Source organism: Australozyma saopauloensis, chromosome 3 (assembly GCF_035610405.1).
Source record: "Australozyma saopauloensis chromosome 3, complete sequence".
Classification (NCBI taxonomy): domain Eukaryota; kingdom Fungi; phylum Ascomycota; class Pichiomycetes; order Serinales; family Metschnikowiaceae; genus Australozyma; species Australozyma saopauloensis.
In genome coordinates, this window is record NC_086133.1 from 1,324,151 (window position 1) to 1,343,561 (window position 19,411).

At 43.6% G+C, this 19,411-nt stretch overlaps 8 protein-coding genes across 8 annotated transcripts; 4 read left to right on the forward strand and 4 right to left on the reverse strand.

The window, feature by feature from the left end:
• Positions 1 to 286: 286 nt before the first annotated feature.
• Positions 287 to 2,668, forward strand: PUMCH_002755 (uncharacterized protein; the record flags this gene model as incomplete). The annotated part of the gene is made up of 1 exon (XM_063021750.1): positions 287 to 2,668. The coding sequence occupies one exon, from the start codon at positions 287 to 289 to the stop codon at positions 2,666 to 2,668; it is 2,382 nt and encodes a 793-aa protein (XP_062877820.1).
• Positions 2,669 to 3,525: 857 nt separating this feature from the next.
• PUMCH_002756 (uncharacterized protein) lies at positions 3,526 to 3,774 on the reverse strand (the record flags this gene model as incomplete). Its single annotated transcript, XM_063021751.1, has 1 exon — positions 3,526 to 3,774. One exon carries the CDS (start codon positions 3,772 to 3,774, stop codon positions 3,526 to 3,528), a length of 249 nt encoding a protein of 82 aa, XP_062877821.1.
• Positions 3,775 to 5,268: 1,494 nt separating this feature from the next.
• Positions 5,269 to 6,996, reverse strand: PUMCH_002757 (uncharacterized protein; the record flags this gene model as incomplete). The annotated part of the gene is made up of 1 exon (XM_063021752.1): positions 5,269 to 6,996. The coding sequence occupies one exon, from the start codon at positions 6,994 to 6,996 to the stop codon at positions 5,269 to 5,271; it is 1,728 nt and encodes a 575-aa protein (XP_062877822.1).
• Positions 6,997 to 8,039: 1,043 nt separating this feature from the next.
• On the reverse strand, positions 8,040 to 9,773 carry PUMCH_002758 (uncharacterized protein; the record flags this gene model as incomplete). Its single annotated transcript, XM_063021753.1, has 1 exon — positions 8,040 to 9,773. One exon carries the CDS (start codon positions 9,771 to 9,773, stop codon positions 8,040 to 8,042), a length of 1,734 nt encoding a protein of 577 aa, XP_062877823.1.
• A 2,448-nt stretch (positions 9,774 to 12,221) lies between these two features.
• PUMCH_002759 (uncharacterized protein) lies at positions 12,222 to 13,403 on the forward strand (the record flags this gene model as incomplete). Its single annotated transcript, XM_063021754.1, has 1 exon — positions 12,222 to 13,403. The coding sequence occupies one exon, from the start codon at positions 12,222 to 12,224 to the stop codon at positions 13,401 to 13,403; it is 1,182 nt and encodes a 393-aa protein (XP_062877824.1).
• Positions 13,404 to 14,137: 734 nt separating this feature from the next.
• Positions 14,138 to 16,345, forward strand: PUMCH_002760 (uncharacterized protein; the record flags this gene model as incomplete). The annotated part of the gene is made up of 1 exon (XM_063021755.1): positions 14,138 to 16,345. The coding sequence occupies one exon, from the start codon at positions 14,138 to 14,140 to the stop codon at positions 16,343 to 16,345; it is 2,208 nt and encodes a 735-aa protein (XP_062877825.1).
• Positions 16,346 to 16,887: 542 nt separating this feature from the next.
• PUMCH_002761 (uncharacterized protein) lies at positions 16,888 to 17,382 on the reverse strand (the record flags this gene model as incomplete). Its single annotated transcript, XM_063021756.1, has 1 exon — positions 16,888 to 17,382. One exon carries the CDS (start codon positions 17,380 to 17,382, stop codon positions 16,888 to 16,890), a length of 495 nt encoding a protein of 164 aa, XP_062877826.1.
• Positions 17,383 to 18,415: 1,033 nt separating this feature from the next.
• Positions 18,416 to 19,318, forward strand: PUMCH_002762 (uncharacterized protein; the record flags this gene model as incomplete). The annotated part of the gene is made up of 1 exon (XM_063021757.1): positions 18,416 to 19,318. The coding sequence occupies one exon, from the start codon at positions 18,416 to 18,418 to the stop codon at positions 19,316 to 19,318; it is 903 nt and encodes a 300-aa protein (XP_062877827.1).
• Positions 19,319 to 19,411: the final 93 nt, after the last annotated feature.

Sequence of the window (19,411 nt, forward strand, 5' to 3'; positions counted from 1 at the left end):
AGATTCGATTTTGAAAGTATACAGTGTAATAGGTTGGTGCACGGGTTTTTGCGCTCTGCAGTTTTTATGATCGGAAACAATCGCTGTGATAAGTAGTTATTGGTAATTGGACAAATTCACACAACTAGAGCTCTCCCAAAGGCTGCCATTATTTTTTTAAGACTTGGGAAACGGCAATATAGACATTCTCTGATTGGAGACTTTTCACGTGACGTGTCACGTGACTGGCTGCGAAATTTCAGTTCACATCTCCACATTATTCCAAATCCTACTCATCTCCGCCACCATGCAACGAATACGGCGATTAGTGACTCCAAAATTGGGCTCAGATATTGCGTTATGCAGTCGAATGTTCCTGATTGGGGCTCGAAACCATGTTGCCAAGTGCAGCCCCAATGCAGACCTGCTTAAATCTGAATCAGTCTCTAAAGTATTGCCATTTTCCGAGAACAGACATGGAAACACATTTGGAAAGCTTATTTCCGAGACAGGAACCATTCTCGAACATGACGAGGGCTTAAATTCCCTGATGTCGCCCTTCAGAAATCCGGACGGATCATTTATTCATGGTTCCACAGCACAAGAAGCTAGACTTGATCCAGAAACACTCAAGGCGAAAACTGACCAGAATATAATAGCGTTGCCTCCGCTCATAGCGCGGGCCATCAGCCAAAATATTCTTGCGGCAGTATCTCCGGCCAAACTCCGTCAGAGAGCTGCTGAAGTATTCATTAATGTTGAAAAGGAACAGATCCAAAAGGCGCCGGCGCTGAGTCTTGATGTGGATGCGCACATTGCAGCATTGTTTTTGCAGAATTACCTGCATGCGTATCGTGTTTTGAGCGAGTTGAAGAAACGTGTAGATGGATTCAATCCTCAGTCTATATTGGACATTGGCTATGGACCAGCTACAGGAATGATCGCGCTAAATGAGGTGATGGGCGATGATTTCAGTCCCGCTGAGAAGGATGTTTATGTGGTGGGCAGAGCCAACCGAGAAATGAAGAAGCGTGCCAAGATTCTCTTGTCCAGACAGATATGTGAAATTCCTGAGACAGAAGAATCAAATGTATCAGAAGAGGCGGCTGAGAAAGAAGAGTCAAATTCATCAAAATCAGCGGACGTTGCTGATGCCTCTGACTTCATTGGCCCAGTCAATACATCCAAAATTCAGATTCGCACCAAACTTAGAGACTCGCTTGCCTCCACCAAGAGATATGACCTCATTATCGTTAATCAATCGCTTCTTACCAGGGAGTACAATTTCCCGCGGGATGTCGATGTCAATCTTGAGATGATTCTTGGGCTTTTGCTGCCAGGCGGCCATTTGGTCCTCATCGAACGTGGAAACACCCTCGGTTTCGAGGTCATTGCTAGAGCAAGACAGGTCATGCTCCGTCCAGAGTCGCATAAGGGTGAGCGGGGCCGGATTCCTCGTCCCTACATCCGTGGGTCCAGCATCAAGCCGCAGAAACTCAGACATGAGGATCAGATTATCACTGACCAACATATCAAGTACGAAGAGGAGCTACTTGCGCAGCTCGATGCGGAAGAGTTGGAGGAAATCCAGCAAATGGATGAAAATTCCAGGCAGGAGCAAATCGAGCAGTGGGAGAAACGAGGAGAATTTGAGAAGTTGGATGCTTTAAGGGCACTTATGAACGAGGAGGATTCTGGTGAAGAAATCTCTGAATTCGAAGCAGAAATTAATAGGGAGCATGGTGAGGTATCTGAGGAGGATCTTCGTTTCGAGTTTGAGGACGATCCTGATTTCGAAGTACTTCCCGTTGACGCTCAAGAAACTGAACCTCAAGCAGAACTTCCCCAAGATGCAGTTGACTACCACCTCAGTGTAGTGGCTCCATGTCCACATCATGGAGAATGCCCACTTCAATTGGGAGACCCCAAGTTCTACAAGATCTCCAACCACAAGCATCGGTTCAGCTTCTGTTCGTTCGATCAAGTTGTCGAGCGCCCAAAGTACACCATGGAACTCAAGAAAGGAAAGCTCTTGGCTTCGGCATGGAACAAGCGTGCACATGACGGATTCGGGTTCGACAAGGTCTCCAAGGGCAGTCTTAAGGACTTGGAAGGATCTGGACGTCACAACAGTGGAAATACTGAGTCGGGAAACTTCTCATACTTGATCATGAAAAGAGAATTGAACGACGTCGAGACCATTCGTGGAATCGAGAATCTCCGCAAGCATCACTATGAAAATGATACATCGGGTGATCTTCCGAGGGTCATTGAGTATCCTGTCAAGATCAAGAACAACGTCAAATTGAGGATGTGTGCGCCATCGGGACATGTTGAAATCTGGCAAGTTCCCAAGAGTATGGGCAAGCAGACCTATCATGATGCACGTAAGGTGCAGCAGGGAGATCTTTGGGCGTTGGGCAAGAAGTCCGTCGTGGTGAAGAACAAGTTTAGCGCCGAGAAGCTTGACAATTTGAAGAGATTGGCGGCCACAAACAACAAGGCCATACGCAAGGAAAAACGTAAGAAGATGATGAAGAAGAAAACCGGAGCTCTGTTGGATGATTTCGAGGATCCCCTGGTGGTTTATGACGAAATCGCTACGGGATTAGAACAGACCAAGAAGTATCGTAGCCAGGGTAAGCGGGCCAACTTCGATGTTGATCCGCGGGAGTACGAGGGTAAATAGGGGAGATTTCATGTATATATATTGGGAAATTAATTTGGATTCGAGAAGTGTAGCTTATCACCGTTTCTGCTGGATACGCTGCATACTTGGCAGTTGATGGGCAAAGCGATTTTGATATGTACATGAGGTTTGGTCTGATTGCAATGTTTGAATATGAAAGACGATTATGACATATTCATTGGTTTCAATGGGGCTTTGAGTCGTTTGAACTGACGGCGCCGAAGGGTGAGAGAGCCTGTAGGGAACTAAAGAGAAGAGGAAGAAGATTGTTCAACGAGGGATTTGTAAGACTAAAGCTCGAACATCGTTGAACTCTTTGAATAATAAGAGAGAAAAACAAATCAATCTTTAACAATAATGCATAGGAAATCTACGTAAACCTTCAACCGAGCAATTTCTGCGTATCTCAATCCTAATTCAAACTGAGCCAAGTATAGAAGGTTCATCAAACTTCAATTACTCTGTTCTATGAATCGACAAACGGAACTGTGATCTTAAGAATTATCCAGCTACAGTGCGATAGTAGCTTCACCAAACTACTGTAAACCTCTGCCAATTCGTATGCACCCATTGCTTCTGGATCGTAGCCAATTCTAAATTCTCACCACGAAATCATTGTCCCAGCTCCACTCCTCAATTCACCCTTGCAATAACTATCTTTGAACTACGTCTACCATGCCCACAGACTACTAACTACTACACTTGTTCCAATGACTAAATGACATTAACCTATATATATACCCCAGCAATCTGTGGCTACAGAACGCTGTCTATGATACAAGTGCATGAAGCTGCACTCCCGGAAGTGAAACTATACCGTCTGAAACGCTATCTCTCTCTGGTCTGCTTCTAACTCTCTACTTTCTTCTGAAGCTGCAACCCTCGGTCAACTTGGCCTTACCACCGGTTGGAGAACACAACACAGTGGCACATCCATCACAGGCAACGGCGGTTTGAGCGTGGGAGAAAACGGTGGTGATGTTCAAACATCCGGGACATTTGACGTCCATGAAGTACGATCTGGGCGCCTGCACCAATGTCTTCAATTTGTGTTTTTGGGCCTCGGAGGCGGCGTTAGGGTGCAACAAGTCTTGAACTAAAACCATGGTGTAATTGTAGGAAGAGGTTGAATTATGGATGGTTTTACGTGAAAGGTGAAAATTTTATCTCGCGCGAGTTTAGGTGGGGCACGACCTGAGGTGGGTGGGAGTAGGTCCATATATATAGGCAGAAAAAGGAATGGGGGTTCGGTGGAATTCCACGTGGAACTCCGGCGGAGATTTATTCTAGCGAGGGGGGGGGGGGGGGGGTAATTTTCTGGGGATGTTTTTGAGCGATTTTTGGACGATGTTTAGGGAGAAATTTCGGCGGTGTGATTGAGTGAGTATTGTATGGGTTTGGTGGAGGTACTGGTGAAGCCGTGGAAATTGATGGATGTAGGAACCGAGGACTGCAATTGGTGGAAATTTAGAAATATGTTGAATCAAGTGATTTTTACTTCTGATTTTTTTTCCTTGTGAATGTATTTGTTCGATGATCGGAGTGGTGGATGTAGCATTGTGGTAGTAGTGGTATTTCTACTACCATAGTGAGGAAATTGGTTTTGCTCAAGTGGAAGAGACGCAATTGTGATTGGAATATTTCACGAAATAATAGCGATATCTCTTTTCTGTTGAACAGTATTCGCTCTGGAACATCTAGATAGTGTTTTTAGTTCTATGCTGTTAATTTTGACATACCAGTGCTCTAGATATTTATCAAGGTCTGTTCTCTGGAATTTGAATAGAACTAGCGAAGTAGTATTAGCTTCATTGTAGCACAATATGGTGCAAGGTGTACAAAAATGTAGACGGTAGCCTCCATCCAGCTAGAGTTCTTCTTTGAGAGAGAGAGAATAGCGTAAACGATAGAAACTTCGCCTAAATTAACCAGCACCATTATATAATTCAACTTTTTCGAGAATCATTTGCTTTTCAATCACGAGACCATCTGTCGTCTGGTGCTATACCCAATCGTCACTATAGAGATATTGTCGAATAGTTTCTGTAGTAGAATGTACAAATTTCTTTCAAAATACTTGACCTAGTCATAAGACTCTTCCGAAATGCAATTAAATTAGTATTCATAGTGCAATAGCAGTGTCTTGACAAGATGACCCTTCGTTTGTTGAAAAGTAGTCATACTAGCACAATTGTCAGAACAATCACGATACTTGAAAAGACACATTTCAAATTACTCACATTAAAATAAATTATCTTCAGAGAGAAGAAAGATTGCAGCACCATAATCTCATAAACCGTCTCACATTGGTCTCCCACTGCAATATTTAATGTTGTTCAGGACGGATATTGAGCGAGCGGAAGACAAAACTGACCTCTAAGCTGCATGGAATGAACCGAAACATGACCTCCGCGTCCATTGGAGCTTTTGAACGCGAATTAAGAAGCTTTTTAGCTCCAACTTCGTCCATGAGACTGTATTTCTGCTCTATTTGTGTAAACCTTCTATTATCGCTTGTATTATATTATTTACTCTTTGTTTTCAACAATTCATCTCCAGAAACTCACAGCCAACAGCCACATACCGTTAATAAGCATCGGTTAAACAGTTGCGAGCCTAGGCATAAATTGAGTCAGAGTTGACAGCATACTCCGAGCTCCGGAACTCGTAAGAGTTGGTGTTGATTCTAATTTAAACTGCTGGTCAATTGTGTGAGTTGGAATATCTTCAGGCGTTTTAGAGTGATCAACCAGCTCCTGAGAAGGGACAATGTTTTCTACATTCTTTTCTAAGGTCTTTTCCATTTTTGACAATGAAACAAGATCTCTCTCCGTTCTCGTCATTGAGGAGGAGATGGCATCTAGTACCATCATGATTTTGTCCTGATTTTTCTCCAACCTCGTAATTGACGAAAACATGGCTTCGTAATCCAACTTGGAGCTCAGAGGAGGTTTCTCGATCGTGGTCATTGAAGAGGCAAGGGCCCCAAGCTGATGACTCGATTCAGCCACTGATTGTGATGGGGCGCTTTCGCTCGAATCTTTCTCGTCAATCGTGGAACTTTCAACAAGTCTAGAATTCGAGACTGCGCTACTTTTCCTGGCGGCATTTCTGATAACATCTCCGGGCTTCAAAAAAGAATCCTGTAATTTGCCATCCAATACAGTGTAGAATGGTTTGAATTCTGGCCAGTCCCCCTTTCCTAACTTCTTGTACACGGCAACTCTCTGTTCATAATTTTTCCTCCTGATAAAATCGTCATACTCCGCTATGGATATACTACGTATTCGCTTCATTCCAGACGAATCTTCAGATTGGTTTTTACCAATTGTGTTTCCTCTGTTGTCCACTTTCTCACAATGAGGTGCTGTGCGCCATTCGCTATCATTCACAAAATAAACGCCATTGGCCCTTGATTCTTCTTTTGATAGTAATGCATGTAGCACAGAATCTTCTCGTTGATGGCATGTCATATGAACGTTCAATTTGTGACTGAGCCAATGAAGCACATACGCGAAAGAGAACTGTGAGTCATTCCAGATACACCCTGTATTTGCAAAAGCCACTTGTGGCCCAGGTATCGGACGAACGAGATGTGATATACGATCTTGCCAAGTTTCTAACGCAGTAAAGATTCCGTCATACCTTTCATCCCGGCGAAAAGGACGACCACCAAATTCTGAAGCAAATACGACACGAGGAATTGGTTTGTTCGGGGCACAGGCCAAAAATGATCCCACATACCGAAAAAATTGACTCAAAGCCCTTAAATCAGAGTCTAAAGAACTACACTCTGTTGTGAAATACACGAAGCCAGAAAAAGCACCCTTGAATTCTTTGAAGTGTTGTCCCCATGAAAACTCTATAATGGAATTATCCCGCAGTAAGTCGCAATTCTCAAGTACTATGGCGCGTTTCTTACCCTTTCTCTTCATCTTAGCCGCCAACGCTTTATAGATCTCCTCTTCCTCTGAGGAATGGATCAAATGCACAAAGGCGCCTCTATCCACCAAGTTTTGCAAGACTTCTCTACCAACTGTAGAGCATCCGTTTACCACAAGATACCGAGCACCTTTTACGTTGCGTTCATACTTAAATTTCTTGGGTTTTCTTGAGAGAAACATGAAACGTTCGTCTAATTTGCGGGTGAGAGGCGAAACACACCATAACACACAGCAAATGAAAATCAGAGCCACAAAATATACCATTCTGGGGAGAACTTCTATTGTGTCAGATGAGAAGAAAAAGGAACTCGCCCTGATATATATGCGGAGGGAATGATAGCGCTTTCCTGCAATATGTGTGCTTCCTGCGTACAATTGTTTCATATCGGTTATGCAAAGTCTGTTGGGGCGCGACAGAGAAAAGTAGAGAATTATCTCAATCAAAGTAAAGTTTCGAAATCCATGGGTAGCGATCTTGAAGAGCTCAAAGTGAGGTAAATATTCAGGAATGCCAGGTCCATACTAAGTGCATTTTTAGACTCAAGGGGACTTAGTAAGTGCATTGCAAATGGTGAGGATACACTTCGTAACAGAAAAAAAACAACCAACGAATGATCCATGTTTTAATTAGCACACATTCTACTCAAAATTTTGAATCTGCTGGATTTGAAATTCATTTCAATGGTCGCCAGTTACGTCTTGAAGCGCGTTTATGTCCTGATAGAAAAGATGGCATCTCGTAGAGTATTATCGCTAGATGAACAAATCAAGTGTTAGGATATTTCCAGTTGTAAGGGGAAATATAAATATTACGAATCGTTTACCAAGAGGGATCACGAGACTACTTAATAGTTTGAAAGTATAATCTAAAATATTAATCTAAAATATGCTTGTCCGTTTAGAAGTATCTAAACGGCCTCGTTATAAATTCATGAGCCGTATTGTGAGTGGCTCCTGTTAAGGCACAACCTCGTCTCTCGGCCGAAATACGCGGACCGTATTTCGATGGTTTCCTCTTTAAGCGTAGCCGCGCCTGATCTACGAATTACGAGATCCAAATTAGGACCGTATTGAAACGGTCTCCTAATTGGGCTGGAGCCCCGAAACTCTTCTCTTTATGGTAATTGCGGCTCCTCTAATACCCTCACATCAAGGATATCAAGAGCACTCTTGGTAACGTGCCAGGAAAAGACAATTTAAATAAAAAGCTCTGAATTACGATGGTATGACGGCTAGAAGCTTCGGGCTGCTACAATGGACCGTCGATGGGCCACAGATGGCCCGATATAGGCCTTGGATGGCCTTATTCGAGATCTGACCAGTTAGTTATCTCGGGAAAGTAGGCCAGCTACCAGCGATTACGAGCAACTAGTACAGGTTTTTAATTAAAGTATTAAATGAGTAAATAGATGATCAGAGATGAGTAATTATCCAACAACAGAGTGGTATATCTGCATCCCCTTATCAAAGATAAAAAAAAGGGCGAATAGTCCTAAGAATAAAACATTCAGCCAAGAAAAAACGAAGGCAGATCCTTTGGAGATCTTCAAGTTAAGGGAGTCCGTATCATTAAGCGGGGGCAGCATCTTTTTGAGCTTGTTCGAATTGCGTAACACCTTCGTGAAGACTGGAAACAACGTCATAACTAATTCCGAAGAAAAAGCCATGATACCTGCAAATCGACCCCGAATAGACTGTGAATAGTACTGATGGCATAAGTCAAATGAGGTAGCATCGTGCTGATGTATCAAGTCCATTTTGAATCTCAGCAATTGCGCGATCACCCCGCTGTTTCGTTGATGCACAGATTCGAGGTGACGACGGAATTCATGATTTCGCATACCATCTGCTGAGAAATCAATACTGTCAAATTTCCTTTTCAGTAAGCATAGCATATTAATTTCATGCTGAATGGCTTGTTCATAAGGTTTGACGCATAGATCAAGATTCCGGACTGGCATACTCCAAGATTTGCTGCTCGAACCCATTGCCTCAATGATTTGGTTCTTAATTTCAGCGGAAAGACCTGTAAGCACATCAGATTCGTTTTGGATACTGGCAAGCGCGAACTCTTGTTGAGAAAGATAAGCGGCCAAACCTTCATCATATTTGTTCAAATCTGACTCAGATAATTCATTCAAGAGCTTCATGGGTAATTTGAGCAGCTCATGTTGTTTGTACAATGCCTCAGACAGATAAAACTCAACATTGAAACCAGGGAACGCCTTGTTCTTGGAGTACGGCTCAGCTAGAATTAGGGCCTTCTTTAGACATAAATGTGCCTGATGGCACCGGGATAAATGCCTGGTATAGTGAAGCCATGAGATAGCACCAGGGATAAACTTTTGTGCACCATTGACTGTAGCAGTAAGGTAATACAAAATAGTCAACGCTTTATAGACCACATACGGCTCGAATACAAACAAGTTGAACAAGCACGAAATTGTCGTGAATTTCCAGATTCCAGTCGTGGGGATGAGAGTACTTGTCTCGGCCAATCGTTTGATTCTAGTGTGCCGTACATTCTCCAACATAAACTCGTAAGTTTTGCGATGCTTGGCCATAATCCCGTTCAAATTAATTGAAAGAATAGAATCGAATTCCTGGAAAAGCTTCTTACAGAGCTGATAGAGCTCTGCGTCATGTCCTCTCAATTCTATCGTGAAATGCGCGATTTTATTCTCTAATGTAGAGCTTCCAAGCTGTCCGGCGCGAAAGGCGCGGACCACACTTATTTGATTCTTGTCGATGAAAGTCATGTTGTCCGAGTTTATTTTCATCAATAGGATCCGATAATGTTCAGAAGATTTCAAATCTTCAAAAAACTCTACAATCTTGGTCGCAGCACAAGTTCTTCTTTTTATCGAGAGATTGTGATGTTCCTTGACGAGCTGATCAAAAAATGTTCTCTTTTGTGACAATAGGAATTCAATTATTCCTTTTGTTTGAACGTTTGCACTCGCTTGCATCAACTCCAATTCAATTCCATCCAATAAATTTTGCAAATGTTCCGAAAGATCCTTATACTCAAGTCTACATGAAAAAAACGCCTTAGCAGTGTATATCTTGCTGTTGACATTAATGGTAGTTGTAATGTTATCTCGTCTTTCGAAGTCTTCGATAAGATTCAATCCAGTCTCTTCGTCTGGAGTTCCATTCATGGTTCGTTGATTGGGACAAGGGTGTTTCAGACCAACAGATGATGAGATGAAATCTGGAAGCTAATCAATACAAAATCACTCTATCGCAAAAACGTGAGAAATGTACCAGATAGAAAAGAAACTGTACTTCAAAAAAAAAAAAATGCATCGAAATCCCGCCCCTTTATATAATAAGTGTGTGTTTCGGGTGTGTGTACGGGGTGTTTCAGATTGTATTTGCAAAATGTTTCTGGTGCTCAAGTGAATTCGAAAACAAAATATCGGATCCGAACTACTATCAGACTGCTTGAAAGCATACTAAATTTACGACTCAATTTCTTGTAACCTTGCAATGCTTGTTTTCTTTTTAAATGCAATCAAGGCTCAGGACACTAACATTCAAAGCACATGTCTGTCTCCAAAAAAAAGATTGCAGCACCACAATTTCACACATGGTCTCCCACTGCATTACTCAGTGTGGCTCTAAGTGGCTTGACTAACGTTGATCGGACGGGAAACAGTATTTTCCACTTGATATGGCCGCAACCGAAAGAAAATCTCGCTAGTTTACTATAAAGATTTAGACAATCTCATACAATAGCGTAAGTAGGGCTATTCAAGATCAGTCTCCTCTAGATTTCAAAAATCGATTTCAATTCCTCTTCTATTTTTCCAGAAAGAACTTTGTTTCCATTGTATCTCAATATAGATTTTTTTTTTTTTGGTGCGTTTTTTGCAGCCAATTTACATTCATCTCTCTCCCATCTTTTCTTCAAATTCCACATAAAATCAACAATGAACGAAGGTCCTCTCTTACATTTAAAGAGAACCCTGACAATGATTCAGATGATCCGGGTTCCCCTTTGGCCATTTTCTGCGTTCGTTCCGTCGTATGTATGTATCATTGTTTCTCCAAATCCTCCTGTGAATCGACTCGTCGATGTGTTCAATTTAACCCAAATTCTTGGGCTTATTTTCTTCATTCCACACTTCTGTAGTCATTTGCTGGTAGATGACGAGAATAAGGATACATTGCTGCTGAAACTGAATGCCGGGTCGATAATGAGTCCATGTACCAAAGCTCAGGGAGCAAATTACAATTCAGTAGCCTTTTTGTGCTCTCTATTTATCAACGTGATTATACTACTATGGTCTCGTCGCCATTTTGCAGCACTGATGGCTGCAGTGCCTGCTGTATCAGATATCTCCATTGCATTGTACGTGTTGTGGACTATAGTAGGCGAAATCGCTGTCACATTCGGGTACACAATACAATCTTCTAGTTCCAATCCCGGATCTTCGATCTCACCCTGCATCAGAGCATCTGAAGATGATGTTGCCATGATACCTATTCTATCTGGTGTATCAGACATAATAGAGGCTTCCAGTACTAAGCAATACACTTTCGAGAGAAGACCAAATGATATTCTACCACGGTGTATGGTTCAAGACCCATCCAACACTTGGTTGACGTTGGAAAGTAGATCCTTTCAAATGCCATATGAACTGAAACTGGTTTCGAGAATGGCTTCTGAAGAACCGGAAAGAAGTCTTTCGGCGCTCGAATACTTCCGAGACTACTCAGGTTCTTCATCTATCCTCGAAAAAGATCTCGACTCTGCTTCTACTGGTCAAACCCTATTTCCAGATACTCCAACAATTTTACTGGCAGAATCCTCCATCAAATACAACCAGATCTTCGAAACAGCTTTTCAATCAGAAAATCAATGCATTTCTGTCAAGAACCAGCTTTTTCAATTCTGTCTAAGGTTTATGTGTGGGCTCCTACAGGTGCCAATTCTTCTTACGAGCGCATCGTATTCCCTAGCTTGTCGAATTTTTGGCTTAGTTGAAACGGTCCTGAAATTCACCATTGTGGCAGTCTTGTGGATTCCGTGCCGCTTAGTTGCTATGATCTGGGCGATTTTTCAAGTCATCACGATCTCCAAATGCGGCAAAAGCAACTCCAAAAAATCCGAAATCCACAACGAATTACCTCGCTCTCCAGTTTCTGCGTCCCAACAATTTGCACTCCCATTTCTCCACACCTTGATGGATTTTTTGCAACCAATTCCTGGACCAGGCTAATATCCAGGTCAGGCATCCCCAATGGCACCGATAAGGAGAAAGTACCACTGCTTTTCTCCTCAAAAACGCAAATAACTGCCAAGAAGTGGCTTCTCATTGGTCGAGGCGCATAAGCAGATAAAACAGGGCCCGCAACCTTCTTTTTCTGGCTCTCCAGTGGCAACTTTTCCTTCCAAAATAGCCAACAAAAGAAGACCCAAGAAAAGCCGTCCCCCTTACAAAAAGTTCGTCTATAAAAGCTCCTATACCACACAGGATGGGGACGGCAGTGGCGGTTCCGGCGACGAAATTGCGGAAAGCTCGGAGAATTGGCAGGATTTCAATACCAAAACCAACGCAAACATCTCCCTGGTGTATGTTTTAACTCAAAACAACGGGCGTATGAGCCGCACATGGCCTCGGTCCCAGTTTGAAAAAGTTGATGTGCTTCACTGGTGTCTCTTCCATGATAGCGATGAGTTCAGGGCTCAGGTGCTTCGCCAACAAGAAGAATTGCGCCGACAGAACGAAAAAGGAACAGGGCTTACCTTTCCATTGGAAGTGATAGTGCATCTATTTGAAATAATGCTCCTGCGGGGGCAACTCACGCCGAAGTTCTTGAGGTTAAGCAAGCTCTTCTACCTCATCGTAGCACCCATGTTGTATCGTCAGCCACACCTCCGTGGAGACAATTTTCTCTCCTTTGTGGATACCATCAACGGGAATAAGACCATTGGCGAGTACATTCACCATCTAGACTTGTCCAACGTCAACCAGTCAGGTAAAAATGCGTATGTGGCCAAGCTCCTCAAGAGGTCTAGGCCGTCATTGCGCTCCTTCACGGCACCTCAAACAAGTTTTGGACTTGCTCCGCTCATTTCGTTGCGAAGCTGTAAGACTTTGGAGCGCCTAGACCTACGATTAGTTTCGGAAACACTCAATCTCGAGGAATTGTTCCTGGCCATCAGACAGTTGGAGAATTTGACTCATCTCTCCTTTCCACGGTCCTCCATCGAGATCAATGACTACAGCAATGTCAAATGGCCACCTAAACTTGAGTATCTACGTGTTTCGGGAGGAATCTCTGATGACTTCCTCATACACTCGGAATTCCCGCCGACGATCGCACACATGGAGTTCGCACACTGCCCAAAAGTAAAGCATCTGGGCTTCGAGCATCTCATAGAGAAGTTTGGGTATAATCTCAAGACGTTGAAGATACAGTTCCCGATGCCTGGACTCATGTCGAACTCGCTTGATACCATTTTCATCTATTGTCCTTCTTTGCTCGTTCTAGAGCTCAGTGTGGACTATATTTCGGCAGATATCTTCAATGTGAACTTGCTTCCAATGTACGAGAATAGGCCACTCCGTGCTTTGTACATCGATAGCAGTGGAATGTTGGGTACCACCGACAAGCTCGACCCAATAGACTTGGCTCTAGCGCTTGATGATGGGCGTCTACCAAATGTGCGTAATATTCGTTGCACGGCGAAGTTGGGCTGGAATCCTGATTCAGATGTGGTTTCGTATATTGCGGAAGAACTTGAGGAGCGTGGCGGAGGGCTCTATATTGGGTATTGAAGAGAAGTAGTTCCATTTGTACATATTCGACTTGTATATAATAAACTTGCATTTTTACTATGTTTGGTTTGATTCGACCTAAAGTAAACCCAAGAGACAATAATAAGGGAGTCGCTTTTGTTATCTATTGTTATCATAAGAATGTGGTGCCATATTCATTTGTCTTGAGCTTTATTGTTCTTCGTGACCATTTTTCGATTTATTTAATGCGTTTTTCATTTTTTCCAGTCTCAGTCTGATTTGTCTAACTTTGAGAAGTCAAGTGCAACACCCAATTTCCACAGAATATGAAATGATTAAAAATTAGATTTCTTCTTTTGAACAACTCCCAAACAACTGTTCATCCTATTCCCCGTTTCCTTTTCGATACCAATCCCTAAATACGATTTTTGAGTGAAACTCATGAATCCACGAACCAACACAAATACAATAACAGTAAAGTTTCGTGAATCCACATGCAATAAATCTCCTCAAATAAATAAAATTCCTCATTCGAGTCCCCAATGTCTTTCCTTCCAATGTTTTGAGTTGATGTCCGAGTCCAAACACACTCAGAAACCAGACCTTACAAACAAAACTCTTGTAATTTCATCTATATCAAATCTCTTTAAAATTTCTCATTTCAATTGTGCTCTTCATATTGTATTCATCGAGCTTATCTCATCCTATCAATCGTCTACCCCATACACTTTACTTTTCATCAAAAAGAAGAAAACAAAGTGCTACGCGTAGCTATGAAGGCCACACAGCGAAAAGACGATTCTGTGTCACGCGGAGTGAAGCTGCAGCCGTTCCGCTCGTCCAAATTGACGCCAAATGCATCGTCTTTGGAACACCTAGACCATCTACTACTTTTCGCTTTAACGGCATCAGCGGTGCTTCTACGGACCTACAAGCTCACAGAGCCTCCTAAAGTCGTGTTTGATGAGGTAAATTTCGGTAGTTTTGTCCAGGAATACTTCCTGGGAAGGTTCTTCATCGATGTTCATCCTCCACTAGTGAAGCTCATCTATTATGCCATTGCGGTGCTATTTCGCTGGGACGGCGAGTTTGACTTCGACAAAATCGGAGCTGTGTACGATTCTTCCACGCCATACGTGGCTATGCGTCTTTTTTCTGCCATTTGTGGTGCATTGACGGTTCCAGTAACGTACCTCACGCTACGGGCGTCATTTTGTAGAAGCAGCGTGGCTGCATTCGGTGCGTTCTTGGTTCTCGTTGAAAACTCAATGGCAACGCAGTCTCGCTTCATTTTGCTCGACGCGCCATTGATCCTCTTCACCGCATTGGCAGTGTGTAGTTTCCAACACTTCCAACAGCACAGTTTTGGCAGCAGAGGATACTTCACGCAATTGACGGCAACAGGCATCTTTTTGGGCTTGGCTGTCTCCACGAAACTCACTGGTTTGTTCACTATTGCCTGGGTAGGTCTCTGGACAGCCTATTCTCTTTGGGTGCGTATTGGGGACTTGACTGTTCCGGTGTCGTCCATTGTCTTAGATCTGGCATGCCGTTTGATTGGTCTCTTGGGTCTTCCTTTGACTATTTACATGCAGATATTCTCCCTTCACTTCCAGTTGTTACCTTACAATGGCTCTGGCTCTGGCGCCGTCTCGCCAGCGTTCCAGGCTGGGTTCTTGGACTCTGACCATCTCAGAAACTACGCTGCAGATGTCTCTTTTGGTAGTGTTATCACGCTCAGACACCATCGTCTTGATACATATCTCCATTCGCATTCGTACGTTTACAAGCTGGGCTCTGGACAGCAGCAGGTGACGATGTATGGATTCTCTGGCGACAAGAACAGCGAGTGGATCATTGAGAGCGCGGGAACTAATTTCGAGGGCAAGTTCGATCAGAAATTCCGTCCCGTCCGCCATGGAGACTACGTCAAGCTCTACCACAAGAGCACCCAGAAATACCTCCGAGCCAACGACGTCAGACCTCCTAACTCCGAGCACGACTATTCCAATGAGGTTTCTTGTCTTGGAAACAGAACAGATACAGAACACTCGGATTACGAATGGCTGGTACAAATCACCGATGTGGCTCCTCACGCTAATGAAACAGCCAGAAAAACCCTCAAGGCAACCCAGTCCATCTTCAAGCTCGTTCACAAAGGCACGAGCTGCACTTTGATGGGCCAAAATGTCTTCTTGCCAGACTGGGCGTTCCACCAGAACCAAGTTCTCTGTATGAATGATCCTACCAACACCAACATCATGTGGTACATTGAAAAGAACACACACCCTATGATTGACGACAACCTCACGGACTTCCCGCGGATTGACCTTCCGCAACTTCTGTTCTTCCAGAAGTTTGTCGAGTACCACGCAGCCATGTGGAGAATCAACAACGGATTCGTGAAGAAACACGAGTACGAATCGCTTCCACACTCATGGTTCTTTCCAATTCGTGGTATTGCTTTCTTCAGCAATGGCCATGGATCTAAGAACTTGACCGATGAGCCTGGCAGCCACATCTACATGCTCGGCAACATGGCTGTGTACGGGTTTGGCATTATCATTGTTCTTATTTTCGGTATCAGGTATTCATTCTATTTACTTAAACACATAAACCCATTTGGCGTGGCACCAGAGCGCGTGTCTACGACACAGTTTTTCATTAAGAGCGCCCAGTACGTGAGCGGGTGGTTCTTCCAATTCTATCCGTTCGTATATCTTGAGCGGAAACTTTTTGCCCACCATTATTTGAGCAGCGTCTACTTTTTGATTCTCGCAACGGCGCAGTTTGCCGAGTACCAGATGTGTAGCCACAAGATTGGAGGATGGGTGACGATGGTGGTGATTGGAGCTAGTGCTGCGTATGTGTACTGGACACTTTTCCCACTTGTTTCTGGGTCCGGCTGGACGGTCCAGCAATGTCAAGCTGCTAAATGGCTTCCCACATGGGACTTTGATTGTATGGCCTATAGCGAATGATGAGACAGTAAAGATACTGGGTGCCTTTTTGGGGGAGCCCGCTCCCTTTTAGACAAAAATAGAACACTTTGAAGCTTGTAATTTTTTGTATTCTGTAGGCCACATGGAAAGTCTCTTGTGGTGTTCTGTGGTGGTGCCTTCATGGTGAAGTTATTCTTTTCCTCGAAACGAAGAGGGTAGAATATTAATAATTGGAGCAAGTGGTGAGATGATCCGCATTACCGGAGCGTGATACATTGAAACTGTATCACCAACCAGAAGTCTCTGTTCCATTTGAAGAAACTTCCATTCAGTGGCTCTTAGTGAAACAGTACCAAGTGGGTATCTTTTGGGTGGATTTGATGGAATCCTATAGTCAGAAGCTTCAGAAATCACACGAAAGCCGCATACACCAAAATCTGTAGTAATCTGAAGGAGTCAGAGGTGAGTCAGAAGTCAACTAGGATCCAACTTCATGGCCATAAGGAAACTCACAAGGAAACCTCTAAACGCCAACCCCTCGAAAAATACTCGCCGCTTGCTATCCACTTCCCGCCCAAGAGCTACAGCCGCGTCTTATATATCCCCTGCGACACATCTACAATCAAGCTCTCACACCACTCCAACAATTGGTCCTTCTCCTTGACCAGCCTCAACCGCGCCTGCTCGGCCTCTTCCAACTCCTTCAACAACTCACCAATCACCTTGAGCTGTGTCTCGGGAAGCGTTCCGATTCCCGGAAGCGAGTCGATAATCATACTAATTTGTCTAGATTTCAAAATTATATCTGTAGAAAGCTCGTTCACCACGTTCTCAAACCCTTGTCCCGCCTGTTCCTGCAGGATACCCGTCTCCCGACTCATTCCCTCCTCTCCACCACTCACCTCGCTCTCTTTTTTTCCTGGCAAGGGTGCTTTGGCCGCCAAATTCACTGTTGATTGGGGGTCTTCGTCCAATAACGCCATGTCACTTTGTGTGTTGATGTAGTTGATGGTGGCGTTGAATTGTGCCACGAGTTGATCTAGACACGCTTGGAGCTGTGTCAAGCGATCGGTCATGATTGTGGTTTTTGGAGATTTGGAATTTAGAGAGGTTGGAAAATGTGTATTAGAGAGACACCCGTACACCAGCGGTATTGGGAGGATTGGGGCGTTGTTCAGAGGCCCTAATGGCGGAGTTTTGGGGTTTAGTTCTATGTTTTAAATTTTTGGTTCTGTTTGAGATTATGGCGGCTTTTTTTCTACCGGTTTATATGTGCTGGTGGTGGAGTTGGGAGGTGTAGGGTAAAGTATAATTTCGAGAGATAAAGGACGAGTTTAGGGAAATTCATATCTTCAAGAATGAATCTAGAGTGGATTTTTATGTAATGTAATCTTATGAGCTAGCATCTCTTTGTTCATGTGTATGATTAGTACCCTTCTTAATCTTACTAGAACGAGTATCTATGATGACCTAGAGCTACAAGAAACCGGCTTCAAAACCGAAAATAACGACATAAACAATGATGTTATAATCAAAATTTTGCATAAAAGTATCGTATTTTATAGCTACAAATTGTGATTGACAGATTCCGTTTACCACACCAAACTAAAAAAGCACTAAATCAGTCCAAAAAGCCCACAAAAAAAACCAACTATAACCAAAACCAACATCAACACGACTAACGAAAAAAATATAGTTAAAAACAAAAACGAAAAATCATAATTTATCCGCCTATTTATGCTCCTCGGAACCCCACACTGTTATCATCACCTGACCCATTACTCTATCAGTTTCAGATCATAAACGCCATTTTTGCCACCAAAGTATCGATTCGAGAGCAGAAAAGGACAATTTTCTGAACCTTCCGACGTTGTTACATTTTTTGGTTAACAAAACAGCCATTATACAGGTGCCGTGGTGTTTTTATATCTGTTTTTTTTTTCGGTTCTTGAACACCGATAACGGATAAGGGATTCCGGCAAAAATCTTTTCATTCTTGTAAGAGTTTCTGGTTTTATAGGGCCATTTTCATTCTGAAATCCTGATTTCATCGGATTAATTCTCTTCCAATATTCGATATTGTGAAACAGTTCTGAAACACAAGAACCGATGACGGAACTTACCTGGCAAAGAGACGATGACGTCACTGCCTGTCACCTCTGCGACTCGCCATATTCATTCATTAACCGAAGACATCACTGCCGGAAGTGTGGAAAGGTGGTGTGTTCCTCTTGCTCAAACCAGGAGATCACATACTTGCCCAATACTCAGGTAGTCCATGCAAACGGTCCGCCGCTGAGATGCTCACCGAACCAAAGGTATCGCACCTGCGACACGTGTGTTGCGGAGATCAGGACTATTCGTAGAACGCTTCTTGGCGATAGCCTCGACAGACGCACTCTGAGAGACGCTAATTTTCTGAGAGAAAACACTCCGGTGGTGGGAAACTCTAAGTATGCGCGCATCAAGTCGCGGCCCGTAGAATCGGCCTCGTCGGCACTGACGCTCAACAATAGAACCGACACAGAGAGTGACCAAAACCTCTGTCCGGTGTGCGCGGTCGATCTCCTCAAAAGGTTCTTCGAAACGGTTCAAAACGGTGACGCAGAGTCGTCTCTGAATGCATTTGAAACCTTCAAAGAATGTCACATCAGTGAGTGTCTAGTGTGTTTTGACTTCACCAACGACCACATGCGGCTTCAGAGCCCTCCGCTGGGCTCGCAGGCCCGCAACAGAATGTTGGTATACAATATTCCTCCGATTCCGCGGCCCAGCTACGAGCTCGTGGGCGAAACTGGCCCCAACTCGGTAGACACGATAGTGCAAATCACAGAGGTCGAAGCAGAGAAGAATGCCATTGACGACGAGTGTGTGATATGCCTTGAAGATTTGAAGCCAGGCGATAAGGTTGGGCGTCTTGAGTGTTTGTGTGTTTTCCACTATAAATGTATCAAGGATTGGTTCAACAAGAAAAGCTACGGCGAGTGTCCTGTTCATTTCCTACACCGATAACAATTTCGCTTAAAGTTCAGTTCTACATATGATTTGGGATGGTGCGTTGTTCTATAATGGTTTATTAGTAATACATGGAGTTCACCTGTGAAG